At 42.5% G+C, this 27,040-nt stretch overlaps 1 protein-coding gene across 7 annotated transcripts in view; it reads left to right on the forward strand.

The window, feature by feature from the left end:
- Positions 1-27,040, forward strand: part of CPA (centrosome assembly and centriole elongation protein) — a 42,911-nt gene that overhangs the window by 4,601 nt on the left and 11,270 nt on the right. For 4 of the 7 annotated variants that reach the window (XR_011614951.1, XM_071081535.1, XM_071081534.1 and 1 more), the window contains exons 2-9: positions 6,170-6,674; positions 7,213-7,336; positions 9,214-9,510; positions 11,466-11,592; positions 12,715-12,817; positions 12,950-14,570; positions 15,863-15,995; positions 20,549-20,714. Coding sequence is in view for 5 of the 7 variants with exons in the window: in XM_071081535.1 (XP_070937636.1) it covers positions 6,231-6,674; positions 7,213-7,336; positions 9,214-9,510; positions 11,466-11,592; positions 12,715-12,817; positions 12,950-14,570; positions 15,863-15,995; positions 20,549-20,714 (3,015 nt within the window). In the remaining 2 variants the exon portion in view is untranslated. Of the gene's footprint in view, positions 1-6,169; positions 6,675-7,212; positions 7,337-9,213; positions 9,511-11,465; positions 11,593-12,714; positions 12,818-12,949; positions 14,571-15,862; positions 15,996-20,548; positions 20,715-25,795; positions 27,009-27,040 lie in introns of those variants that run through there. The other 3 variants (XR_011614950.1, XM_011755673.3, XM_011755672.2) reach the window with 3 other exon arrangements.

The raw sequence follows: 27,040 nt of genomic DNA on the forward strand, positions 1-27,040 counted from the left end.
GGGCAACGTAGGGGCACCCCGTTACTACAAAAAAAAAAATTAGCTGGGCATGGTGACACACACCTGTAGTCCCAGCTGCTCTGGAGGCTGAGATGGAAGAATCACCTAAGCACGGGAGGTTGAAGCTGCAGTGAGCCGTGATTGTGCCACTGCACTTCAGCCTGGGCAACATTGTGAGACCCTGTCTCAGGGGAAAAAAAACAAAAAACTAATGTTTTCATATCTAGCTGAAATTCTTCTGTCAGACATAAAATACTGGGGCACAGGGGCTCACGCCTGTAATCCCAGCAGTTTGGGAAGCCAAGGTGGGAGAATGGCTTGAGCCCGGGAGTTCGAGACCAGCATGGGCAACATATGGGGACCACTCTTTACAAAAAATTAGATTAACTGGGTGTGGTGGCATATGCCTGTTGGTCCCAGCTACTCCGGAGGCTTGCGGTGGGAGGATCACTGGGGCCTGGGTGGTACAGGCTGCCCTGAGCCGTGATCACGCCACTGCACTCCAGCTTAGGTGACAGAGACCCTACCTCAAAAAAAAAAAAAAAGTTAAAAAACATCCATGCCACAGGTTCAGTTCTAAGGCTTTGAATTGATATCTCTTTGTAAATTCGGGTAATCTTTGAGATAAAACACACCTAAATTGGTGATTGGTCAGTCTCTCATTGCATTACACAGATAAAGCTAAAGGCAAGTGCTTGTAATTTTTTACAGCTTTGAACCTGGATACTAGTAGAAGGGTCTGTGGACAATTGGTTGGTCACTTAGTTGAAAATTTTTCACTTTTTGGAAAACATCTATAACCTTTTAATTAAAATATCTTTTTAAACCGCACAATAGTCTAACAATTTCCTCAACTCAGATAACCTGTTTACCTTCTCTTCATCTGAAAATAATTTTCTTTTTTCATTTCTCTTTCTCTTTCCTCAGCCTCTTTCTTTCCAGGCTTTTTTATAACTGGCCAAAGCTAAAGCTCAGATTCTGTTCAAAATCATAAAACATTTTTTTGTTGGATATTTAGTCCTGATACAGGTGACTAATTACAGTTGACTCTCGAACAACGTGAGTTTCAACTTTGTGGGTTCGCTTATGCCTGGATTTTCTTCCACTTCTGTCACCCTTGAGACAGCGAAACCAGCCCTTTCTCCTCCTCGTCCTAGTCCAATGTGAGGGCCAGTGAGACGAAGACCTTTACTATTAAGTGGAAGCGGATCATCATGAAGGTCTCCCTGCGTATCTTTTATATGTTTATGTTCTTTAGACACCAAGTATGAAGTCAACACCTTTATGATTCATTTCCACTTAACCAATAAATATGTATTTTTTATTATTTTCTTATCATTTTTTCTCCAGCTTACACTATTGTAAAAATACTGTATATAATATACATAACATTCAAAATATGTTTTACCTGTTGTCGATAAGGCCTCCAGTCAACAGTAGGCTGTTGGCGGTTAAGTTTTGGAGAAGTCAGAGTTACACTTAGAACTCCCCACGCAACTGAAAATCTAAGTGTACCTTTGTTTTAAATTTTAAAAATTGTTCATACTTATTTTTCAAACTAGAAAAATAATTATGCTGTAATTAAAATACTAAATATTTCAACTTAATTACTGCTATGACTTGAATGTCTGCCCCAAAACTCATGTTGGAATGTTAATTCCCAGTGCAACAGTGTTGAGAGGTGGGAAATGTAAAAGGTGATTAGGTCATGAGGGCTCTACCCTAATGAGTGGATTAATGCTGTTATCTCAGAAGTAGGTTACTGATTTCAGGGGTAGCTTTGTTATAAAAGACAGCCTCTCCCTCACAGGCTGTTTTTTTGCCTCTCTACTCTTCCCCCATGGGGATAACCCTTGCCAGTTGCCAATGCCATGCTCTTGTTCTTCGCAGCCCCAGAACTGTGAGAAATAAATTTCTTTATATATTACCTAGTCTCTTCTCTGGTATTCTGTTACAGCAGCAGACAATGGACCAAGATAATTACCAATTACAATTTAAACAGATCACCGTAACTTGCACTGTTTTCAGAAACTATTCAAATAAACACTTAACAGTGTTATGGCCGTGTGTTGAAAACAAATTATTCAAACAGAATCAGTCCATTGACACTGATGAGATTGCAGACATGCTTCTTTGCAATCTGGGGGGTAATGCACACTGACACGGGCTTCAGTACAGCAGAATCTTATACCATGCAGTGGTTAAAGTGAAATGTAGTCCTACCAAGAGAATAAAGTGTTTAAGAGAAAAATATTTTGTACTTCACTTTTAAATTTAATTAACTTTAATTAAAATGGAAAATTCAGTTCTTCGGTCACATTAGCCACATTTCAAATGCTCAGTAGCCACGTGACTAACTGTACTAGATGCATAGGTCCATGTAATTGTATTTTTTTGTCTTTATTTCTTATAATACGCACTGCTGTGCACTTTGTAACTAGCAACGTATCTTGGATATATTCATTACTTCTGTATCAGTGAAGAGCTTACTTGTTCTTTTTAGCAGTTGTGTAATATGATTACCATGATTATTTGATCTCCTGTTAATGGACATTTACTTTCAGTTTATTGCAAATGTGAGTTTATGCCAGTATAACTGTGGGACAAAATGCCTAGATGTGAAGTTGCTGAGTCAAAGTTCCTCTGAATTTACAGTTGGCTAGATATTGTCGTATTGTTCTTCAAAATGTTGTCCCAGTTCATTCGCTCAGTGAATCCTCAGCGTTTCTTCAAGTTAAATGATGAGAATCGCTCAGAGTTTCTTCAAGTTAAATGATGAGAAACAAACAAAAGCCAAAAAGAGTTTCTGTTTCTCATACTGGTATTACCAGTTTTCAGTCTTTGCCCACCGAGTGCAAGAAAAAATGGTAATGTCGTTACTGTTTTCATTTCCATGTCTTCAGTGGAGTGACAATGTGCCATTTTAATGTTTCAGCATCGGTATTTTTCTGTTTATACTTTTCATATGTTTCTGTTTTTTAGACACCAAGTATGAAATGACATACATGTTTGTTTGCCTCCACATTGCCCTTTTTATAAAGTCTAGAATTGTGTCTGGAAAGTAGTGTGAGATGTCATTCCACTTTGGGACTAGACTCTTCCCATCTCCTCCAGAACATGACTATAGCAATTCTCCCCTTTCTCCATCTTCATCAGCCTACGAACATGCTTTTATTTCTCCTATGTATTTCCTTCTTTTTATAACAGAACTCCTGGTGTTAGCTGTCTACTGTCTTCAATTTCTTATTCTGTCATGCATCCTCTCCACTCAAGCTTTTGCTCTCCCTGTCCCCAACTGCTCTCACTGAAGTTCTCATGACCTTTGCTTTGCCAAATTCAGAGTTCAGTTCTCAGTTCTCCTTACCCTTCATGTGTGCACAGCATTTAGCATAGCTCTTTCCTTCTCAAAACACTTTCATCACTTAGCCTCAAGGACGCTACACTTTTTGCTTCTTACCTGTTTTTTTGTTTTGTTTTTTTTTTTTTTTTTGAGATGGAGTCTTGCACTTGTCACCCAGGCTGGAGTGCAATAGCGCAATCTCGGCTTATTGCAACCTCTGCCTCCTCGGTTCAAGCAATTCTCCTGTCTCAGCCACCTGAGTAGCTGGGATTAGAGGCTCCCGTCACCACACCTAGCTAATTTTTTGTATTTTTAGTAGAGATGGGGTTTCACCATGTTGGCCAGGCTAGTCTCGAACTCCTGACCTTAGGTAATCCACCAACCTCAGCTTCCCAAAGTGCTGGGATTACAGGCGTGAACCACTGCACCTGGCCGCCTCCTCTCTTTTTGACTACCCCCAATCCCTCAGTGATCTCATCCAGTGTCAAGGCTTTAAATACCATCTTTATGCTGAGGATGTCCAAGTCTATGCTTCACAGCCTGGGCCTCTTTGATGAGTTGCATTCTGGTGCATCCAGCTGCTGCTGACATGGTGTCTCTACTTGCATGTCTCATAGGCATCTTAAAATGTCCTACATTCAACTCTTGGTCTCTGATTCCCCCAAACCTGTTTCGTCCTCCATCTTCCCCCTTTCAGTAAATGGCAAATCTGTTCTTCAGGTGCTCAGCCAGGAAATGTTAGGAAATGAGGGAGAAGATGGCATTGATCTCTGGAGGTTGGTAGACAATAAAGGAGGGGTAGTAGATTGTGTAGTTTGGTCATATGAGAGTCAGAATTGCTTGTTAATTTTTTATTTCTTTATTGTTTTTTGAGATAGGGTCTCACTCTGTTGCCTAGGCTGGAGTGCAGTGGTGTGACCTTGGTTCACTGCAGCCTTTGCCTCCCAGGTTCAAGCGATTCTCCCACCTCAGCCTCCTGAGTAGCTGGGATTACAGGCATGCACCCTGACACCCGGCTAATTTTTTTGTATTTTTGTTAGAAACGGGGTTTCACCATGTTGGCCAGGCTGGTCTCAAACTCCTAACTTCACGTGATTCGGTTGCCTTGGCCTCCCAAAATGCTGGGATTACAGGCGTGAGCCACCGCGCCCAGCCTATTTATTTTTTGAGATAAGGTTTTGCTCTCTTGCCCAGGTTGGAGTGCTGCTTACAGCAGCCTCGATCTCCTAGGCTCAGGCGATCCTGCCACCTCAGAACTCCCAAGTAAAATTGCTTTTTATGGTCTAGAAAAGGAGTGTAGTCTGGAAGGAGAAGAGGAATAAGAATATATGTTTTGTCTCAAGGCTCAGTGGTACTGGAGTATGGACTCCATAGAAACAGCTGTTCTCAGGAAGGTGAGGGAGTGCTCAGACAAGAGGTTGAGGATAATGAGGATTTTGCTGATGATGGACTGTGGGTGTTTGGGGCTCGGATGTTTGGGAGATGGAGCAGAGTGAGGTGTGGGGATTAGTGTGTAAGAAGTGAAGCCTGGCTCTGGGTCGCAGGGCTTCCAGTGGTGAGTGATGTAATAGGTTTAAATAGGTAGATAATGGTGATGGCGGTTTCTGGAGGAATAGGGTATCAGCGGGAATGTCCTGCAGGTGAAGGTTAGGAAGGCTGGGGGGCGGGGTCTTACCCTGCCCCTGATAGCTGCACAACTTGCACCTTCTCCTTCCCTTGGTCCCTAATTTTCCCTTCTAAATGAGGACCCTGTCCACCCTGTCTAAACTTACAACCTCCTTTTCCCACATGGCTTTTATTTTTCCCCTTTGCACTTATTTCTGTTTAACATACTGTATAGTGTGTGTGTGTGTGAGTGTGTGTGTGTCTTCCCCACTGGACTTTGATTTATGAACTGCTGTGTACCCAGGGGCAAAAACAGTATCTGGCACAGAATAAGAACCCAGTAAATGTTAGCTGAGTAAAATCAGACACACACAGAGGCAAGGCTTGTCTTCTCTGATGTCCTGGTTAAGTATATCTATCACATGGTGACAAAGTTACACTAGCAATTTGGTTAATTTTAAAGTCTGATAACTCATACAGAGTTCTAGCATGAGCCAATGTAATTTTTATTGGCTCATGCCATAAGAATTAGATTTCTCCTACCTGGCAGACATGGTGCTTGGCAGTAGTGAATATATAGATACCTTCAAGGAACTTCACGGATTGGTAATGAAGGTGAAAGCAAAACACCACTAATGAGATGAGTGCTAGAAGAGTGACGTCACTATTTTACCTCTAGGAATACAGATGAGGGGCTATCTGGTGGGTGAGGTGTTAGTAGGGAGATGAGAGAGGAAGGGACAGGTGTAACAGTGCCAGGTAAAGCCACAGGTGCTGGTGGTAACTTTTGTTCTAGAACTAGGGAGAAAACAGGTTCACCAGTTGGGCAAAGAAACAATGTTAAACAAGGGCCAGAAGCAAGAAAGTGCTTATTGTGGGTAATATCTGATAGCGGCTTTTTTTTTTTTTTTTTCTTAAGTGAATAACTTAAGGTATTTTATCTTCCATAGTTTAGTTCAACTAATCTAGCACTTGTATAAAATCATTAGTAATTGAATGTTTAGGTCAAAAAGGATCTTAGGTTTTTGATCTACTCAATTTGGTTATTTTTAAGACTTAAAAAAAAAAAAAATGTAGCTCAATGCCCGGTTGCTTCGCTAGTTCAGGTCTTTTGTATATGAAATATTGAGGACATTTTTATGCTGGGTTGAGATTTGGGCTTATTTTGAGTAGGACATCTAATGGCTTTACCTAATACATTTTGTTGGCTATCTTTGTCTACAGGTATTGGAAATCAGTAGCTCTTCTAGCCTTTGCATTGTTTAAATAGTGTCATTGGACTAAGATGTTCCTGATGCCAACCTCTTCAGAGTTAAACAGTGGGCAGAACTTCCTAACCCAGTGGATGACCAGTCCTTCTCGGGCTGGGGTCATATTAAATCGTGGATTTCCTGTTTTGGAAGCAGACAAAGAGAAGCAAGCAGCTGTGGACACTTCTACCAGCTTTCCTGTTAAAGGCACACATTGTTCTGATAGCTTCAGCTTTATAAATGAAGAAGATTCACTTCATGAAGAACAGAAGTTGGAGTCAAACAGCCCTTACAAACCACAGTCAGATAAATCTGAAACCCATACAGGCTTTCCTCGCATTACAAAGGGACCACAGATAGTGGCATGTCACGATGCTCCTGGACACCAGGAAGAGAACAAAAATGACTTCATCCCAGATCTTGCGAGTGAATTCAAAGAAGGGGCTTATAAAGACCCACTTTTTAAAAAACTTGAACAGGTACAATAGGGTTTGGGCTACTGTGGGTTCATGTCATTGCAGGTTTCTGTTTATGTAATAAAGTCATCTGTTCCAGGTCTTCTTGTTTTTCCCCTTCACTCCGAAATCCTCAGAATACCAGATTTGGCCCTTTGTCTAATGTGAAACATTAAAGTGTGTTTCATATGTAAAATATAATTATAGCACTTAAGATAACTTTAAGTTGTTACCTCATTTGGCAAAAAGTAAGAAATGGTTGTTCAAGTATTGGGGAAAAAAACAGTACATCATTGGGATGATCTACTGAAGCCCATCCTATTTGAACAATCAAAGGATTTATATGACTGTTTCGGTCTCTTAGTTGAGGTAGTTGATGTGATTTCCTTCGTAAGGATTTGAGTTTTAGATTTTTGGTGGCTGATTTAGTTACCTAGGGATCCCTGTCTAAAGCTTCTTACCAGGAAAGATGGGAGGAGGGAGATGGGAGGAATTAAGGGAACAAGGCGTCCACGAAGAAATGTAAAGTTGATTTAATAAAATTAATTTTGTATGAAAAAAGCTGAAAGAAGTTCAACAGAAGAAGCAGGAGCAATTGAAGAGGCAACAGTTGGAGCAACTCCAGAGACTCATGGAAGCACGAGAGAAGCTGCTCGCCGTGGCGTCTGGGCAGTGCGCACTTCCGGGTATGCTTTGCCTGCACCGAGCCTCCGTACAGCGCACATTTCCGACCTGTGGTGGTTTGACAGGTTATTTCTATTGTTCCGGTATCATGTGTTGTAAACTCCAGTTTCTTCAAGGGCCAAGCAGATAAATGTGAAATGGTAGAGTTGTAATATAACTGGAACAAGAAGGAGCTGCGGCATTCTGGTGTGTGCCTGCCCTGCTTTCAGGCATTCGTGTTTATTCATTAAAAAAAAAAAAAAAAATGAGCTGGGTGTGGTGGTCCATGCCTGCAGTCCTAGCTACTCTGGAGACTGAGGTGGGAGGATTGCTTAAGCCCAGGAATTTGAGGCTGCAGCAGTGAGCTATAATGGCACCACTGCATTCCAGTTGGGCAACAGAGTGAGACCCTGCCCCCCCAAAAACGGTCCAATGTAAGAAAAGTCAGATTTGGTCTAGAGCTACTACTGGTATCCAACCCCTGCCTGATGAATGAAAGCTGTTGGGTGTCGTAAAGGTAAACATATGTAGAAGCCACTCTGTTCACCTGAAGAACCACACCAAAGATATTTTCTGGGGTAGAGATGACAGTATCCCGTTGTGTGACCTGTCAGTTAACAGAAAGCATCATGTGCCAATCAGGAAAGAAAACTGGAAATGTGACCTGGAGCAGTGGTTTGAAAGTGTCTTGACCACACTCTGTAGTGGTAAAAATGTTTAAAACCATGACTCATAATGACAGCAATTTCATGTCATCAGTCCTTATTGGTGTTCCTGGCAGGTAGTGAGGACATTTTCTATCTTGTTTATTCTAATTCTACATCATTTTTAAAAATGCTACATCTGATGACAGAATTATAGATTGTGTCCCACAGTTTGAAAAAAACTGAGGTTGGAGCCATGTGTTTGCTTTGCTTCTTGGTGCTACTTTTAAGAAATACACTTTACTGACCCAGGAAAGCACCTGTTCTGCTCAGAGATTGTGCTGGGCATTGAGAATACAAGAAAAAGAAGACTTGGCAAGTGAGTGAGGCTGGGTGCAGGGGTAGGGTGGGGCTTGGTTGTGAGAATTGTAGCACATGAACAATGGTTTAGGGAATTTGGATGTTTACCTCAGAGAATATAGAAAACATTGCCTTAAAATAGTTGAATGGCTTAGGGTTTCTTTATGGAATACATACAAAGAATAATCAAGATCACGTAAATAACAGCTATGATACTTTAAAGGTAGAACCAGCACTATGACAGAATGACAGGAAAGCTGATTTCAAAGTTACTTATGTAAGAACTAGCCTCATTCAGTCACGGAGCAGTTTGCTTTGGGGCAGTGGTTTTCAAATATTTTGGTCTCGGGACCCCTTAGGATTCTTAAATGTTTGAGAGCCCCAAATAACTTTTGTTATATGGGCTGTATTTATCAATAACTTTTACTGTATTAGAGATTAAAACAGGCTAGACATGGTGGCTCACGCCTGTAATCCCAGCACTTTGGGAGGCCAAGGTCAGCGGATCACCTGAGGTCTGGAGTTCAAGACCAGCCTGGCCAACATGGTGAAACCCCCTCTGTATTAAAAATATAAAAAATTAGCTGTGCGTGGTAGCACACGCCTGTAATCCCAGCTACTCAGAAGGCTGAGGCACGAGAATCACTTGAACCCAAGAGGTGGAGGTTGCAGTGACCTGAGGTTGCAGTGAGCTGAGATCGCACCACTGCACTTCAGCCTGGGTGACAGAGCGAGACTGTCTCAATCAATCAATGGTTTTGTTAATCACCATTTCCTAATAAAGGGAAAAGATACTTTTATCACTGCGGAGAAGCCTTTGTGGGTGGGGTCACTACTGGGGAGAAAAGAAAATGTTGAAGGAAGTCATCAGCTTTGTTGCTTTTCTTAATTGCAAGGTTTGAGTGTACTGCCTGATGATCAGAGCCAGAAGCACAGATCTCCAGGAAATGCCACCACTGGAGAGAGCGCCACACGCTGCTTCCCATCGTATGTCTACCCAGACCCAACCCAGGAAGAAACATGCGCTTCCAACATTTTATCCCATGAGCAAAGTAACTTCTGTAGAACTGCTCGTGGAGATTTTGTCTTAACTTCAAAACGTGCTTCTCCTAATTTATTTTCTGAGGCACAGTGTCAAGAAGCACCTGTGGAAAAAAGTAATTTAAAAGAAGAAAACCGTAACCATCCTACAGGTGAGCTACTTGTGTTTCCCTCTTCTGTACTTACAGTGTTACTAACTTGTCCTAAGATCAAGCCTTTCCGTTGGTTTTTCTTTAAAAATTACTTTTTCAAAGATGGAGTCTTGGCCGTGTTGCTCAGGCTGGACTCAGACTCCTAAGCACAAGTAATCCTCCCCGATCAGCCCCTGAGGTAGCTGGGACTATAGGCACATGCTACCCTGATAGCTCTGTGTGGTTATTTTTTTCTTGTCCCCTGTGGCGTGTTTTTTTTTTTTTTTTTGATTCAGAGTCTTCCTCTGTCACCCAGGCTGGAGTGCAGTGGCACAATCTCGGCTCACTGCAACCTCTGCCTCTAGGGTTCAAGTGATTCTCGTGTCTCAGCCTCCCAAGTAGCTGGGATTACAAGTATGCGCCACCATGCCCAGATAATTTTGTGTGTTTTTAGTAGAGATGGGGTTTCACCGTGTTGGCCAGGCTAGTCTCAAACTCCTGGCCTCAAGTGATCTGCCTGCCTTGGCCTCCCAAAGTGCTGGGATTACAGATCTGAGCTACTGCACCCAGCCTTCATGCCTTGTTCCTAATTTAGAGTTAATTCATCGGTGTGGAAAGCTCACATATGTTTTTCTTCTTTTTTATACAACATGCTTCCCTAGCCTTTTGTTTTGGAAAATTTCAAACATCTAAAAAAGTTGAAAGACCACTGCAGTGATTACTGATATACCCACCACCTGGATACAGCGGTTAATATTTTGCTGTATTTACTCTATCAATGTATGTATGTGTGTGTATATATCTTCTATATGTATATCCTTATCTTTACCTCTATTTGTGTATAATTTGCTGAACCATTTCAGTGAAAATAATATGCAGGTATCTTGTTACTTCATTCCAAATATTTCAGTATGCATCAAGTAAAAATTAGGACATCTGTTTAACCACAGTGCTATTACTATATCTAAAGAAATTAATGATAATTCCTTAATATTCAAGTTCGTTTTGGAATTCCCACAGTTATCCCAAAATGCCTTTTAAAGGTGCTTTTTTTTTTAAAGGATCCAATCAGATTCATGCATATCCAGTCAAGTTCATGTATTATGCTTGATTCTTATAACTCTTTAGCCTTTTTTTTTTTTTTTTTTTGAGACGGAGTTTCGCTCTGTCGCCCAGGCTGGAGTGCAGTGGCGCGGATCTCAGCTCACTGCAAGCTCCACCTCCTGGGTTTACGCCATTCTCCTGCCTCAGCCTCCCGAGTAGCTGGGACTACAGACGCCCGCCACCTCGTCCGGCTAGTTTTTTGTATTTTTTAGTAGAGACGGGGTTTCACTGTGTTAGCCAGGATGGTCTCGATCTTCTGACCTCGTGATCCGCCCGTCCCGGCCTCCCGAAGTGCTGGGATTACAGGCTTGAGCCACCGCTCCTGGCCTAGTCTTTTTAATCTCTAGAAAAGCCCACACTTTTTTTCCTCGTGACATTAACCTTTTGAAGAATGTCAAGTGTCTTTATTTTATTTTTGAGACAAGGTCTTGCTGTGTCACCTCGTTTGGAGTACAGTGGCACCATCTTGGCTTATTGCAACCTCTGCTTGCTCTCAGCCTCCCAAGTAGCTGGGATTACAGGCATGTGCCACCACACCTGGCTAATTTTTTTTTTTTTTTTTTTTTTGGTAGAGGTGGGGTTTTGCTGTGTTGACCAGGCTGGTCTCAAATTCCTGGCCTCAAGCTATTCTCCCGCCTTGGCCAAAGTGCTAGGATTACAGGTGTGATCCACCACACCCGACCTCAGGTGTCTTAATTGCAGTTTTGTAGTTTCTTGTAATTATATTAAAGAATTCCTTGAGTGTTGTAAAATCTTTGACATACATCACTTTTAATTAAAAATTTTTTTAGCATAGTAACTTGTAAAATTTTCATGTTTTAAGACATTAATATGCTTTTCTTGAGCTAAATTGTTCCTAATTTTTATCTCAGGAGGAAGTATTTTATGTTGGGAGAAAATGACAGAACAAATTCAGGAAGCTAATGTTAAGAACTTAAAAAAACATGATGATTCCTCAGAAGTGGCTAATATTGAAGAAAGGTATTGTTCATGTGGAAAGTGAGAAATGTGACTATTTAGTAAACAGCTAGCCTTTGTTATTGAACACTTGTTTGAAAGATCTGTACTTTTCTTGTTTCTGCTTGACGATGCTTTAAAGTATCAGGTTAAATATACAACCTCTTGTGTACTGTCAACAGCAAAGGAGGTTGGGAGATACGTCAGTTAAAGCTGCTTTGACATTGTGTTGTCAAAGCTTTTTCACTTAAGAGAAACATCTGGATAAAATCAATTTTCTCTCAAATAGTTAAATCCTATTTTTGGAGAAGGGAAAAATTAAGTATTGGCATCTCCCATTTGGTGTCACTTATTAATTATAATTGCATAATCAGTTTAGTTACAGAATTTTAAAATATGGCAAAGATAAAGTATTTTATCATTTAAGTAAGTTATTTAAAAAATTTATTTCAACATTTTTGAATATAATGATATGGACAAAATGACTTTTCTGATTATTACTTCACTCACATTAAGGGCCTTTCTTAATTAAAATGCATGTTTAGTGATCTATTTTTGTTTTTTTTTTTTTTTTGAGACGGAGTCTCGCGCTGTCACCCAGGCTGGAGTGCAGTGGCCGGATCTCAGCTCACTGCAAGCTCCGCCTCCCGGGTTCACGCCATTCTCCTGCCTCCGCCTCCCGAGTAGCTGGGACTACAGGCGTCCGCCACCTCGGCCGGCTAGTTTTTTGTATTTTTTAGTAGAGACGGGGTTTCACCGTGTTAACCAGGATGGTCTCGATCTCCTGACCTCGTGATCCGCCCGTCTCGGCCTCCCAAAGTGCTGGGATTACAGGCTTGAGCCACCGCGCCCGGCCGTGATCTATTTTTGAAATACATTTTAAAGTTATTTGCTGAATGTGTTACTCCATGTGTTAATCTGTAGTCGATAGATGGACTTCAGAAGGGTTCTTAGGACTCCAGAGTCATGTGGAGAGTGTTGTGTGTTTCTGTATTTTAAGGGGTGGAGAGGGATTGTGGCTTTTGTTAGCTTCTCAAAGGGAGGCGCTGATTTTGGGAAAAGTTAGTTCTCCGTGTTGTCAAGGTTTTCTATACCAGGGACACTAAGTGTAAAATATTCACACATTATGATTTGCATGTTAAATAACTTTGTGTTTCTAACTAGGCCCATTAAAGCTGCTATTAGAGAAAGGAAACAGACCTTTGAAGACTACTTAGAAGAACAAATTCGATTGGAAGAGCAAGAACTGAAGCAAAAACAGCTGAGGGTGAGCAATTGTGCTCTTCTGATTAAATCGTTCTAAGGCTTTAGAGATTTATCTATAATTTGCCTTAAAAATAACTTTGAGATGACTTGGATATACCAAAATTAATTCAAATATTATTATTTTATATTTTAGGAAGCAGAAGGACCACTGTCAATCAAAGCAAAACCAAAAAAACCATTTTTAAAACGAGGAGAAGGTTTAGCCAGATTTACTAATGCTAAATCTAAGTTTCAAAAAGGGAAAGAAAGTAAACTAGTGACTAACCAGAGCACTTCCGAGGACCAGCCACTATTTAAAATGGATAGACAGCAACTCCAGCGGAAAACCGCTCTCATAAATAAGGAGCCGTGTGCAGACAACCCTGCCCTTAAAAAGGAGAGTAAAGCTGGAACCAAGAGTGGTTCTGTCGCCCTCAGTCAGAAGCCGAAAGTGCTGAAGTGTAGTGACAGGAAAAGTCTTTCTCCATCAGGACTGAAAATACACACAGGGAAGAAATGCGATGGGCAATGTAGAGACCAGATCAAATTTGATAAAAGAGTCGCATCTAATAATAAAGAAAATGTGCCTGAGAGTCGAAAACCTTGCGATACTGGCTGCACAGGGTGGAATAAGACACCAGGTAAAGACGGACCTCCTCTTTCAGCGGGGCCGGCCAGCCGCCTGGCTTCCAAGAGCCCCATGAGGGAGACCATGAAAGAGTCTGAATCTTCTCTTGATGTTTCTCTTCAGAAAACGTTAGAGACTTGGGAACGAGAAAAGGAAAAGGAAAATTTGGAATTAGATGAATTTTTGTTTTTAGAACAAGCTGCTGATGAAATATCATTTTCTAGTAATTCCTCATTTGTACTGAAAATCTTAGAAAGGGATCAACAGATCTGCAAAGGTCACCGGATGTCTTCCACCCCTGTCAAAGCTGCGCCACAGAAGACAAATCCGGCAGATCCCGTTAGTCAGTGTAGCCGCGGTGAGGGTTTGGACCACACTGCACGTGAGAAGGACGGTGAGTGTGAAGTCACACCCAAACAACTCCGTTCCCTGTCCTCAGCTGATGAATCGAGGGAACAGCCTTGTAAAATCAGTAGGAAAGCCGTCCAAAAGAGCACTTCTGAAAATCAAACGGAATGGAATGCAGGTGACGATGAAGGTGTTCTGAACAGTGACAGTAGCAGTGACTCTGAGGAACAGCTTGATATTACCCTAAAACCCTCAACTGAGGATAGAGGAAGGGGCTTCAGCAGCAGAGAGGACAGCCCACACATCTGTGATGGTAAGGGGCCTTTTAAGGACACCGGGGCCCAAGAAGATAAAAGGAGAGACGTCGATCTGGATTTGTCTGATAAAGATGACAGTAGCGATGAGTCTGTCATAGAAAGCGTAAAACACAAAGCATCTGAGCCTACAAGACCCTCATCCCTAAGTATGAGTAAAATGGACTTTGATGATGAGAGAACTTGGACTGACCTTGAAGAGAACATGTGTAATCATGACGTTACTCTTGGGAATGAATCCACTTACGGGACGCCGCAGACATGCTACCCTAATAATGAAACAGGTGTCCTGGACAAAACAATAAAAAGGAAGATTGCACCAGTCAAGAGGGGAGAAGACTTGAGCAAGTCCAGGAGGAGCGGAAGTCCTCCTCCTACATCGGAGCTGATGATGAAATTCTTTCCTGCTTTGAAACCAAAACCGAAGTCAGATTCACACTTGGGAACCGAACCCAAGTTAAACATAAGTCAAGACCAACCACCTGGTGAGTCAGAGCATTATAAAATATGTATCGGAATGTTAGAAAGTTAACATTTATCGGTATGCTGTCAGAATACTTAAAATCCTAACTTTCCTTATTGCTCAATAGAAGTCAAATTAATGGGTGATTGTAAAAATTTGATTTATTTTGTGGGTCGATATAATGCTTTAAAATTAATTACTTTTTAATAAAGTGAGATAACATCAAAGCTTCTACGTTTCCATTCTTCCCCAGACCTGGTTCAAGTCCCCCTTCTAGAGGTACCAGTATTACCATTTCATGTGTGTATTCTAGAGAGTCCATACATAAAAAAGCATATGTGTCAGTTTGTGTATAATTACCTTTCTATACAAATGAAAATATGCTTTTTGCGTACTGTCCTGCACCTTGCTTATGATAAATTTTTAAGATTGTTCTAACGCATATACACATCTTCCTCATTCCATTTAATAGATGTGTAGTGTTTCTGTTGATGTAACAAACTTTTTAAACTCACGCTGAAAGATTCCTTTCCACTATATTGTATTATAAACTCTGACTGCCTAGCAGAGCATAGGTGCTTTAAAATAGAAATTATAACATTATTTTTCAAAAACTCTGATTTTAAAAGTAATTTTTTTTGTACAAAGTTTGGAAGCTTAAAAAATATAGAAGCAAAAATATTTACAACTTAACTACCCAAAAGTGACTGCTATGCCATTTTGGGATATTTCCTTCCAGTCATTTTTTCTATGTAGTTTTAATATGACGGAGTTTATGACTTGCCTCATTCCTTTAGCCTTGTGGATCACATTTCTTTTCTAAAAAAGTACTGACTGATGAAATGCTTCTTTGAATTGAAGGACAGAAGCACTGGCTATTTTACATTTTAAATAGCAAATTTGATAAAGGGAAAAAATTTTAATTTGCATTTATTTGATTAGTAGTAGGGGGTAAACTGATTTTGGTGTTGATTAGCTCTTTGGATCTTTTGTTGATTACTTATTCATGTTCTTAAGCTATTTATATATATCGGTCTTTTAAAAATGGATTTGAATGATTTCTTTTTGTGTATCATGTTGATTCCTTATCAGGTCAATACTCTTTTCAGGTAGATTAATTCATAAATACACACTGATTTCCTCAGGAAAGTTAGGTTTAATATTTTTCCTTTTCATATTTGAAGCATTGTTTCTAATGCATTTTAATGGCACAGATGTTTGCCATATTCTTGGTTCTTAGTGTTACTAGCTAGTTGGTGTTTTTGCTGCAGTAAGGCCTTTTGTGAAGTTCAGTATTTATGGCCTATTTCATAGGTGACAATGCTCGATCCCAGGTTTTGAGAGAGAAAATTATTGAATTGGAAACAGAAATAGAAAAGTTTAAAGCCGAGAACGCATCTTTAGCTAAACTTCGCATTGAACGAGAAAGTGCCTTGGAAAAACTCAGGTACGTTTGGGTCTGTAAGTTGGGAAAAAATACTCAGTGATTCAGTTATACCTTTAAGACCATCTGGAAACAGTCTGAAACATTTTAAATCAATCCAGCAAATGTAACTGAAAAGGAGGCGAAATCTGTTATCATATACGTTTTTTTACTGAATAAAATGACCCAGTGTAGTCAGTGATGTGTACGAAGGGGAATTTTCTTAGTGGAGAGAGCATATATTAAAATTTGAAAAGCAGTTTGGAGCTGTGGTACCTTCCCTAGTTAGTGTGCTGGTTTCTCTGGGCTGCTGTAACAAAGTACTCCCACCTAGGTGGTTTTAAACAACAGAAATGTATTTTCCTGTGGTTCTGGAGGCTGTAAGTCCGAAGTCCATGCACCAGCCAGGCGGGCTGTGCTGGCTCGTCCAGCTTCTGGTGGTTTGGGGCACTCCTTGGTATTTCTTGGACTGCAGCTACATCACGCCAGTCTCCGCCTCTGTGGTCACACAGCCATCTTCCCTCTGTCCGTGTCTTCACATGGCATTCCCGTCTGTGTGTGTGTCTGTCTTGGTGCCTCTTTTAAGGATAGGGTCATACTGGATTAAGGGCCCACCCTACTCCAGTATAACCTCGTCTTAACTGGCATCTTACTTATATCTCCAAAGGCCCTATTTCCAATAAGGTCACCTTCACAGGGATTAGGACTTCAACATATTATTTTCGAGGACACAGCTCCACCTACAGCAGTCAATAGTAGGACATATCATTTCCTACCCTAGGTCATGATCTCACCCGACCTTATTGGTTAGCGAAACTTGAACTGAACTTACATGAGACTATTTATATATATTTATTATTTCTATTACATATATACATTTTATGTAGGCATTTTTAAATTGTACTTGTGAATAGTACTAAGTTCTATTGCAGAAACACCAATACTTTTTATTCCAGATGTTGCTCTGGGTCTTGTTGGGGATATTATATGTCACATGCACACTGTATTTCTTTGTTTTTTGGTTTTGTTACTTTAACGTTTGAGGAGAAATTCATTCAACTGTAGTTCCCATGGCTGCCTGCTGCGGGATTGGATCTAGGAGATGGTAGCTGCTATGCAAATGCTGACATTCGCCCAGATTTCCCAGCCTCTTTCTTCTTTAGCACTCGCCAGGACGCTGCAAGGCTTTCGTTAGTGTCCAGAGTTCCCAAGTGGTTGGTTCTGACAGGTGCTGCTAGTTCAATAGCGGCTTTGGTGGAGGGAGTGATTCTTGGAGCTTCCTACTCCACCGTCTTCCTTGACATCTCTTCCGTGTTTCTTCTCTAAAAACCTGAAAAATAGGAATTCTAAAGCACACCTGGCCCATAAGTTCCAGATAAAGGGTTATAGAGAGCTATTAATCCACTTAAAAAGGAAATTCAGTTACTATACTGTATTCTGCACTATGCTTAAAAATCAAATTCTAAAAATTTATTATTTTTTAATTGAAACATCTTTGTTTTTCTGCTGATACATACTGTAAATATATACTTATTATAGTAGTGATGGGTAAAACGTGGAACTTATTCCAATCCCTTCTCCACCCAAGATGACTTTTAAATAAATGTCTCTACTTTGGGAGGCCGAGACGGGCGGATCACGAGGTCAGGAGATTGAGACCACCCTGGCTAACATGGTGAAACCCCGTCTCTACTAAAAAAATACAAAAAACTAGCCGGGTGAGGTGGCAGCGCCTGTAGTCCCAGCTACTCGGGAGGCTGAGGCAGGAGAATGGTGTGAACCCGGGAGGCGGAGCTTGCAGTGAGCTGAGATCCGGCGACGGAGCGAGACTCTGTCTCAAAAAAAACAAACAAAAAAAAGTCTCTACTTCATTATTTCAAAATGGACCTTTTTCTTTTAAAGAACATTTAAATCATAAGATAATGGCTGGGTTTTTTTGTTTTTTTGTGTGTTTTTTTTAAGCATTTTGCCTATGTCAGTTTTGCTTTGTTCCAAGAAAAATTCATTCCTCAAATTTAGACATTGTGTTATTCTTCCCAACTTACAGACGAGGAAACTGACGCACTGAGAAGAAAGTTTTTTAGGTTTACCTCCTTAGTGACAGAGCCTCAGTGGCAGCCTAGGCAGTGCGGTTCAGTAGAGCCCTGGAATCTTCTGTATGGGGTCTTTAATCTGCTTTTTATTTTATTTTTATTTTTTTGAGACAGCATCTGGCTTTGTCACCCAAATTGGAGTGCAGTGGTACAATCTTGGCTCACTGCAACCTCTGCCTCCTGGGCTCAACCCATCCTCCACCTCAGCCTCCTGACAGGCATGCGCCACCACGCCCAGATAATTTTTGTATTTTTGGTAGGTATGGAGTTTTGCCATGTTCCCCAGGCTGGTCTTGAACTCCTGGGCTCAAGTGATCCTCCCGCCTTGGGCTCCTAAATTTCTGAGATTACAGGCATGAGCCACCATGTCCAGCCCTGCTTTTTATTTTAACAACGTAATAGACATCTTACCCTATAGCACACCCTAGTCTTCTGTATCCTTGAAATGACTGTATTGTATTAATGCTACTGTGACTAATCTGTTAGTGGAAATTTAGCTTGTTTAGAATTTTTCACTATTACAAATCATTCTGTGGGGAATATCATCGTATGTATGAGGCACTTTCTTTTTAAAAATATACTTCCTTGTGATAAATTTTTAGAATGTCTGTTGCCCCAGTCAGCATCTGAGGCTTCTTCTCACCCCTTTCCCCATCACTGGAGTTGAGCGTTAGCAGTCTTTCAAATCTTGCCAACCTGGTAATTATACCATCTTTCACCTGCTGAAGTTTGCATTTCTTTAATTATTGATAAAGTTGAGCATGCTTTAATATTTAGCGGTCATTTGTGTTTATTTCGTAACTTTCTTGGTGACCTTTGCTCATTTTTCAGGATACTAAACTTTCTCAAATGTGCCACAAGGATTCCTCCCCCAGTGTTGCTTTGACTATATGATTGTGTGCACACTGTTGACCTTCTGCGTATTTAGTCAGTAAGAGTATCTTTTACCTTATCTGTCTGCTGTCCCTCCAGTGAGGCAGGGAGAGACTTGTCCAGTCTCGAGGCTTTAAATGCTGTTATGCCCCAGATCCAGATCTCTCACCCACATCTCCTATCCCACTGCCTCATTGTTGTCTCTACCTGGAGAGCTGATGAATGTTTAAATTGATCATTTAGAAAAAGTGAGTTCCTGACGTTCCCTCCTGAACTTACTTTTCTCTTCTTCTTCCCTGTCTCGGCATGAGAGTCTGCTCTTCATTTGGCCAGTGGAAAATCTTGGAGTCGTGCTTGAGTCTTCTCTTGCTCTCTCAGTCCGTTTCTAACCCGACTGCTTCACTGCCTCAGAGCTGCCACTCTTGACCAGGGCCCCATTGGCTTTCCCTGGTTATTAAAATCGTTTCCTAGTAGGTCTCTCTGCTGCCCATGTCTGTGCTCTTCACACACATCCATAGCCATCCTGTGTTTGGGTAGTTCATCTGATCAAGGCCACCTCCTTTTTTTTTTGGAGATGTAGTTTCACTCTTGTTGCCCAGGCTGGAGTGCAATGGCGTGAGCTCGGCTCACTGCAACCTCCACCTCCCAGGTTCAAGCGATTCTCCTGCCTCAGCCTCTTGAGTAGCTGGGATTACAGGCGTGCACCACCATGCCCGGCTAATCTTGTATTTTCAGGAGAGATGGGGGTTTCTCCATGTTGGTCAGGCTGGTCTCGAACTGACCTCAGGTCCAGCTGCTGACCTGATCTGCCCGCCTCGGCCTCCCAAAGTGCTGGGATTACAGGAGTGAGCCACCGTGCCTGGGCTGTCTCCTTTTTTGACACCTTCTCCTGCTACCCATCCTTTGCTCACTCTGTTTTAGCCACACTGGCCTCCTGGCTGTTCTTTGAACACCTCAGCCACATTCCTGCCTCAGGGCTTTGGCACTTGCCGCACCCTCTGCCTGCACTGCTGTGTGTGGACACCCTTGTGACCGCCTCTCTCATTCTCTTCAGGTTTCCTTCATGTTATCTCAGCAAGAGAACCCTCACATGCAGTTTCACCCTCCCATTCTGATATTTCCTAAACTTCTGCCTTGCTTTATTTCTCTTTAATGCTTCTAATATTCCATGTACTTATTTACCTTCTTTATTATCATCTGTCTTCCTTTAGAATGTAAGAAGATGCATGGGAATAATTTTTTTTTTTTTTTGAGACAGAGTCTCTCTCTGTTGCCCAGGCGATCACAGCTCACTGCAACCTTGAATTCCTGGACTCAGGCCTGCCTCAGCCTCCCAGTTTTGGGATTACAGGCATAAACCACTGTGCCAGCTAGAATGCTTGTTTTTTTCCCTGTGGTTTCCTCACCACCTTGTAGAATGCCTGATTCATCGTAGGCACCCAGTGATTGCTTGTTGGACGAATGCTTTGGTGAGTGGATTGGCTGTTATTTCAGGCCTCTGGATTGAAGATGAATTCACCGGGACTAGCAGTTACTAGCCTGTCAGCAGGTCCTGCACATCACTGCACCAAGATGGTCTCCTTAGGTGATAACATAATTTGGTCATTTTAGGAAAGAAATTGCAGACTTTGAACAACAGAAAGCAAAAGAATTAGCTCGAATAGAAGAGTTTAAAAAGGAGGAAATGAGGAAGCTACAAAAGGAACGTAAAGTTTTTGAAAAGTATTCTACAGCTGCAAGAACTTTTCCAGATAAAAAGGAACGTGAAGAAATACAGGTATGCTAGCTCTTTGTTATATTCATGTAAGTTAGTAAAGGTGACAATCTTGTAAGAATCTCATTATTTCTTATGTCATAGCAAAACTGTATCAATCCATCATTCATTCATTCAGCAAATAATCTGTCTGAGACAGTGCATCAGGAATGTCTTCTGTAGTCTTGAGTTTTAAAGAGTAGAAGATAACAGTTCTTTTCTTACTAGTAAAGGCTTCCTAGAAAAGACCGTGATAATATCATAGATGAATTAACAAGCCTGGAGCTGGAAATTCACCGGCATAATGTTGTGTTAATCTTTTTGACCTACCACACACCACCAAATACTGTTAGTTCTGTTCATTTATCATAATTTACGACCGTAAATAACCAGATCTTTAATTCTAAAACTTATAAGCTGATAGGCCAGATTATCAGTCCTGTTCATTTCATAGTTAGAAATGGACATGTTAAAACTATAAACCTTCTAGAAAAAAATAGGTGAATGTACTTACAACATTGGCATATGCGAAGATTTCTAAGAGAAGACACAACTATAAAAGAAAAAATGAATATATTGGACTTCATCAAAGTTAAGACTTATCAAAAGAGAAATTTTAAATGGCTATCCATTGCTTCTAGCATAAAATGGAAACTCCACTGTCTGTATTTTAATTACTAGCATTTCTGAGTTCCTTCCTTTGCTTTCTTCCTGTCTCGTGTAGCCATCCTGGTCTGCACACCTACACCTTGAGTTATTGAACAGCACGGTGCTCAGGGTCTTTAATTCTCTCTTAATTTTTGTGGGAAGAAACGTACTATTATGTTTTGGTTAATACTTAGTTTATTAACTCTAATATGTTAGATGTTGGCAATATTAAAACTTTTGTTTCAAAAGGTAATATAAGTATATTATCATTCAAAAGTTACAGAAAGATGTGTGGTGAAATTTCTCCCTCACCCTTGCCCTGGCCACCTGTTCAGTTGTTTTTTGAAAACAATTTTTTATTATGGAAAATTTCAAAAATACATAAAGGTATCATTTTTGTCTTTCTAATTTCATCTCTCTCGCCTCGTACTCTTTTTTTTGCTTTTTAATCTGGAATTTAAAAAGTGAAATCCCAGACATCTGCTCATTTCACCTATACATAGTCTAGTATGTTTCTCTGAGAAAGACACCTTTAAAAAAATAAGACTATTGACTGGGGGCGGTGGCTCACTCCTATAATCCCAGCACTTTGGGAGCCGAGGCAGGCAGATGACTTGAGGTCAGGAGTTTGAGACCAGCCTGGCCAGCATGGCAAATCTCCATCTCTATGAAAAATACAAAAAAATTAGGTGTGGTGGTGCGCCTGTAGTCCCAGGTACATGGGAGGCTGAGGCAGGAGAACCACTTGAACCCAGGAGGAGGAGGTTGCAGTGAGCCAAGATCATGCTCCTGCACTCCAGCCTGGGTGACAGAGTGAGACTCCGTCCACTGAGCGGGGTGGGGGGAATTACACCTTTGTCACACCTATAACAAAATTTATAGTATCAATGAATTCTTAGTCCATATTCAGATTTTCCAGTTGCTTGGTATCTTTACAGTTGGTTTGTTTGCATTGTAATTCACCTCTCTTGAGGCAGCCAGTGTTATCAATCTCATATCTTTCCAGAGAAATTCTTAGAAAGTACATACATATATTCGTGGTGTTGTTTTTAAAACATTAATGATAGTCTACTGAAATCATCATGTATCTTAACAGAACATCTTTATTTGTTTTATTATTGTATAGAATTGTAGTATGTGCCATAATTTACTCACCTAAGCACTATGTATTTCTGTTCTTTTTCTGTTTACAAGAATCCAAGAAGGGCTGTACTGAATAACTTTGTGCATATATGACCTCTCACAATCATTCTCCCACTTATTCATTCAGCACATGGCTACTGAGGACCTGCTGTGTAGCAGGCATGTACTGGGAATGCAGCAGTGAACAAAACCAATCAATCCCTGTCCTCATGTAGCTTATGTCCTGGAGTATATCTCTAGGATGGATTCCTACAAGTGAGATGTTGAGGTTAAAGGTATGTACATTGATACAAATTGCCAGATTATCCCTCCATAAACATCATGCCAAATTTTAGTTCAGTTTTATTTTTTATTTTTATTTTTTGAAACACTTCATAGCCCAGACTGGAGTGCAGGGGCTAAATTTCAGCTCACTGCAACTTCCATCTCCCAGGTTCAAGCGATTCTCCTGCCTCAGCCCCTCAAGTAGCTGCGATTATAGGTGCCCACCACCATGGCTGGCTAATTAATTTTTAGTTTTACTAGCAATTCTTAGAGGGTTTTTTGTTCTCTGCTTGATAGGTAAGAGGTTAAAAATTGATATTAAACTTAATTGAATTTCTTTTAAACAATCTGAATTATAGTTACAAATTTAATATGGCTGTTTTTGGTGAACAAGCCATACACTTGAAACAGTAGTTATAACAAATTCTGCTCTCAGAAAACTTAACTGAATTAAAAACCATAGCCTATTCTAAAATACATGATGGGTTTGTCATTTCATTTTTCTTTCTGGATCTCCTAGAATTAGAGATATTTTAAATACCTTGCTGTGTTATGAAAATCTTACCAGATCCGAAGGGAAAAAATAACCTCCTTAGATCACTGATCCAAGGTTATGAGATAGATTGTTTTCCTTCTCCTGTTTCTCATACCTCTGATCCTGACTGCTTCTTTCAAGGTGATTCAAACCAGAGCAAACACTTCTTTTTGTTGTTGTACTTTGTTAGGTGAATAACGTGGGTTTTCTCTTTTTTTTTTTTTTGAGACGGAGTATCGCACTGTCACCCAGGCTGGAGTGCAGTGGCGCGATCTCGGCTCACTGCAAGCTCCGCCTCCCGGGTTCCCGCCATTCTCCTGCCTCAGCCTCCCGAGTAGCTGGGACTACAGGTGCCCGCCCCCTCACCTGGCTAGTTTTTTTGTATTTTTTAGTAGAGACAGGGTTTCACCATGTTAGCCAGGATGGTCTCGATCTCCTGACCTCGTGATCCCCCCGTCTCGGCCTCCCAAAGTGCTGGGATTACAGGCTTGAGCCACCGCGCCCGGCCGTGAGTATTCTTTTCTTGCAACTTGGTGCCTTTCCCTCACACGACGTGTTCTCTGATTCTCAGGCTCTGCAGTCCAGGCTGCTAGCTCTTATCCCTGTGTGGCTATTTCCATTTAAATTAATTAGAGGTAAATTGAAAAGTCAGCTTCTCATTCCCATTAGCTACATTTCCAGGACTTAGTAGCCACCTGTGGCTGGCTGGTGGCTGCCACACCGCACCGTGCAGGACTGGGCACATCCTCACTGCTGGCAGCTCTGGCCTGTGCCCATCAGTGGGCTTGCTGGGTGATGAGGGGCTGGGCTGGTGAGTTGCCTTCCCTCTTCAGGAACTCATTCTGGAGCTCGCCTTTGTTGGTTTATATGATTTCTGGTGTTGATTGAAGTTTTGGAACCAGTTCATACTGGTTATCATGTGTGGTCTTGGGTATTCATTATTTCTTGCTGGTTTTGGTGCAGTTCCTTTTCTTCCTTACACGGTTTGGCTTATTCATAGCTCCCCATATTTACCTTTCTCTCTACTTCTGTGCAAAAATATACTTTAAAAACAGATATATACTTCATAGAAAAACAAACCTATGTTTTTTGATACTCTATTAAATCATCCCAAAATTAAGGGGAGGGCATATTTAACCTTCCTTTACATTACAGTTATGTTAAAAAATATTATTATATTTTGGGTATTCTTTCAGTACATTTATTGAGAACCCCTTATGTACTAGACACTTGTAATCATTGAGGAATTGATGATGACTTAGCCATTTCTGCCCTCCTGGCATTTACATTCATCGTTACTGAGTCGTAGCTTTTCACACAGGTTATTTTAATTAATTATAAATTTTCCATTTTGATATTTAAGTGGTCCCAACTTGACCAGTGGGGGAGCCCCTTTAAATCCATGGCTCCCTTGCCACTTAGCGCTGCCCTTGGCGTTTTGAGAGCACTGCTTTCTGGAACAACGGGTTATTTAAGACTATTTGGTTTTGGCTTTCTTTCTTTCCTTTTTCTTTTTCTTTTTCTTTTCTTTTCTTTTTTTTTTTTTGAAACAGCCTCGCTGTGTCACCCAGGGTGGAATGCAGCGGCGCTATCTCGGCTCACTGCAAGCTCTGCCTCCTGGGTTCACGACATTCTCCTGCCTCAGCCTCTTGAGTAGCTGGGAATACCGGCGCGCGCGCGTGTGTGTGTGTGTGTGCCGCGCCCGGCTAATTGTGTGTGTGTTTGTGTGTTTAGTAGAGACAGGGTTTCATGTCAGCCAGGGTGTGTGTGTGTGTGTGTGTGTGCGCCGCACCCAGCTCTGTGCGTGTGTATGTGCGCCGCGCCCGGCTAATTGTGTGTGTGTGTGTGTGTGTGTGTGTGTGTTTAGTAGAGACAGGGTTTCATCGTGTCAGCCAGGGGTGTGTGTCTGTTGTGTGTGTGTGTGTGTGTGTGTGTGCGCGCGCCGCGCCTGGCTAATTGTGTGTGTGTGTGTTTAGTAGAGACAGGGTTTCATCGTGTCAGCCAGGGGTGTGTGTCTGTTGTGTGTGTGTGTGTGTGTGTGTGCGCCGCGCCTGGCTAATTGTGTGTGTGTGTGTTTAGTAGACACAGGGTTTCGTCATGTCAGCCAGGGTGTGTGTGTGTGTCGCACCCGGCTGTGTGTGTGTGTTTGTGTGTTTAGTAGAGACAGGGTTTCATCATGTCAGCCAGGGTGTGTGTGTGTGTCGCACCCGGCTCTGTGTGTGTGTTTGTGTGTTTAGTAGAGACAGGGTTTCATCATGTCAGCCAGGATGGTCTCCGTCTCCTGACCTCGTGATCCGCCCGTCTTGACCTCCCGAAGTGCTGGGATTACAGGCTTGAGCCACCGCGCCCGGCCTTGGCTTTCTTTTTTAAACCTGCTCTGGTCTGGCATCCGCTGCGCTGCAGGAGCCGGGCCGCTCTGCGTCTAGAGCCTGTGGAGGCTGACAGCCTTCTGCAGGTCGGGAGTCCCCTGAGTCTTCCCTGCCTTGGCTCCTGCCCTTTCTTCCCGTTTTCACAGCGCAGGCTCTCAGCTGTGCTCACCGGGGCCTGGCCAGCAGGACGCGGAGCCGCTGCAGGGTGTGATGACGCTGGGGGACCTCGAGATTTCCCGGCCACGCCTCAGAGCATTCGCGCTGTGCTGGAAGTCTGCTCCCCAGCCGCGGATCCCCCCCGCCAGCCAGGCCTACTGGCTTCACCCCACAGGTCGTTTCCTGCTGCCCCTTTCTCCTCCCGGCTCGTCTCCCATCTGTCTGGGTCTGGACCCTCACCAGTCCCACAGCCTAGGGGCTCCCTTCTCTTCCTCTCCCCCCTCCCCAGGGTCTCCGCCCGCTGGCTGCGGCCTCTCCCTCCCTCTGCACCCCGAGGGCGTCTCATCCTCCACCCAGTCCATCCCCGTGTCCAGCCCACGGAGCCCACTCTCCGCCTCCACCTTCTGTCTCCACCACGCGTTCTCCCCAGCCCTTCCTGTCTTTACTGCCTGCTGGCGTTTCTTCAAACAAGTCACCCAACCCCGCAGCCCTCTCTGTGTTTTCCTTTGCAGCAAAACTTAAAAGCCTTGCCCGTATTCACTGTGCCTGGATCTCCAGACGTCACCAGCTGTTTTGCCACACGCCCTGCGGCATGGCCTCTGGTCATTCTATGGCACTGACACGGCCCCTGGCGAGTCCTTGTGCCCACCCGGACCACGAACCCCAGGCCTCGTCGGCAGCCGTCTGCCGGTGTCCATCCTGCTGCCATCCTCCCCTGTGCTTGGGCCAGAGGCCTCGAATCATTCTCGAGGCTTCTCTTGCTCTTCCACTCCATGCTGTTCTGACAAAGTCCACTCAGATTCCAGTTGCCACCTCTGGGTTAATGACTTGGCCTCTGCTCTCACCCAGTCCCTGTGGCGTCGCTCCAGGTGACAGCGGATCCCCTCTGCTCAGACACCTCCGTGTGCCTCTGCCTGCCTTCCTCTAAGACCCTCAGTCCCTATGTGATTGGGCCTCTTTTCCCCTTCCTGTCCCTGGCCAGTCCTCCTGCCATTTACTTGTCACCTGTGCTGGTCCCTTGCAGTGCTGGCATAGTGCCAGGCACCCTCCTGTTGCTTCCCACACGCGCTGCCTCCCCCACCTATGTTCAGTGACACCCAGCTTATGTCATGCTGCCTCCCCGCACAGCTCTGTCACCTCACCTTCTCTGGCTACTCTCCCGTCACCCCCTCACCTGCCCTGGCCACCCTCCCACTCTCTCCCATCACCCCCTGACCTGCCCTGGCCACCCTCCC

This window comes from Macaca nemestrina, chromosome 16 (assembly GCF_043159975.1).
Source record: "Macaca nemestrina isolate mMacNem1 chromosome 16, mMacNem.hap1, whole genome shotgun sequence".
In the NCBI taxonomy this organism is placed as follows: Eukaryota; Metazoa; Chordata; class Mammalia; order Primates; family Cercopithecidae; genus Macaca; species Macaca nemestrina.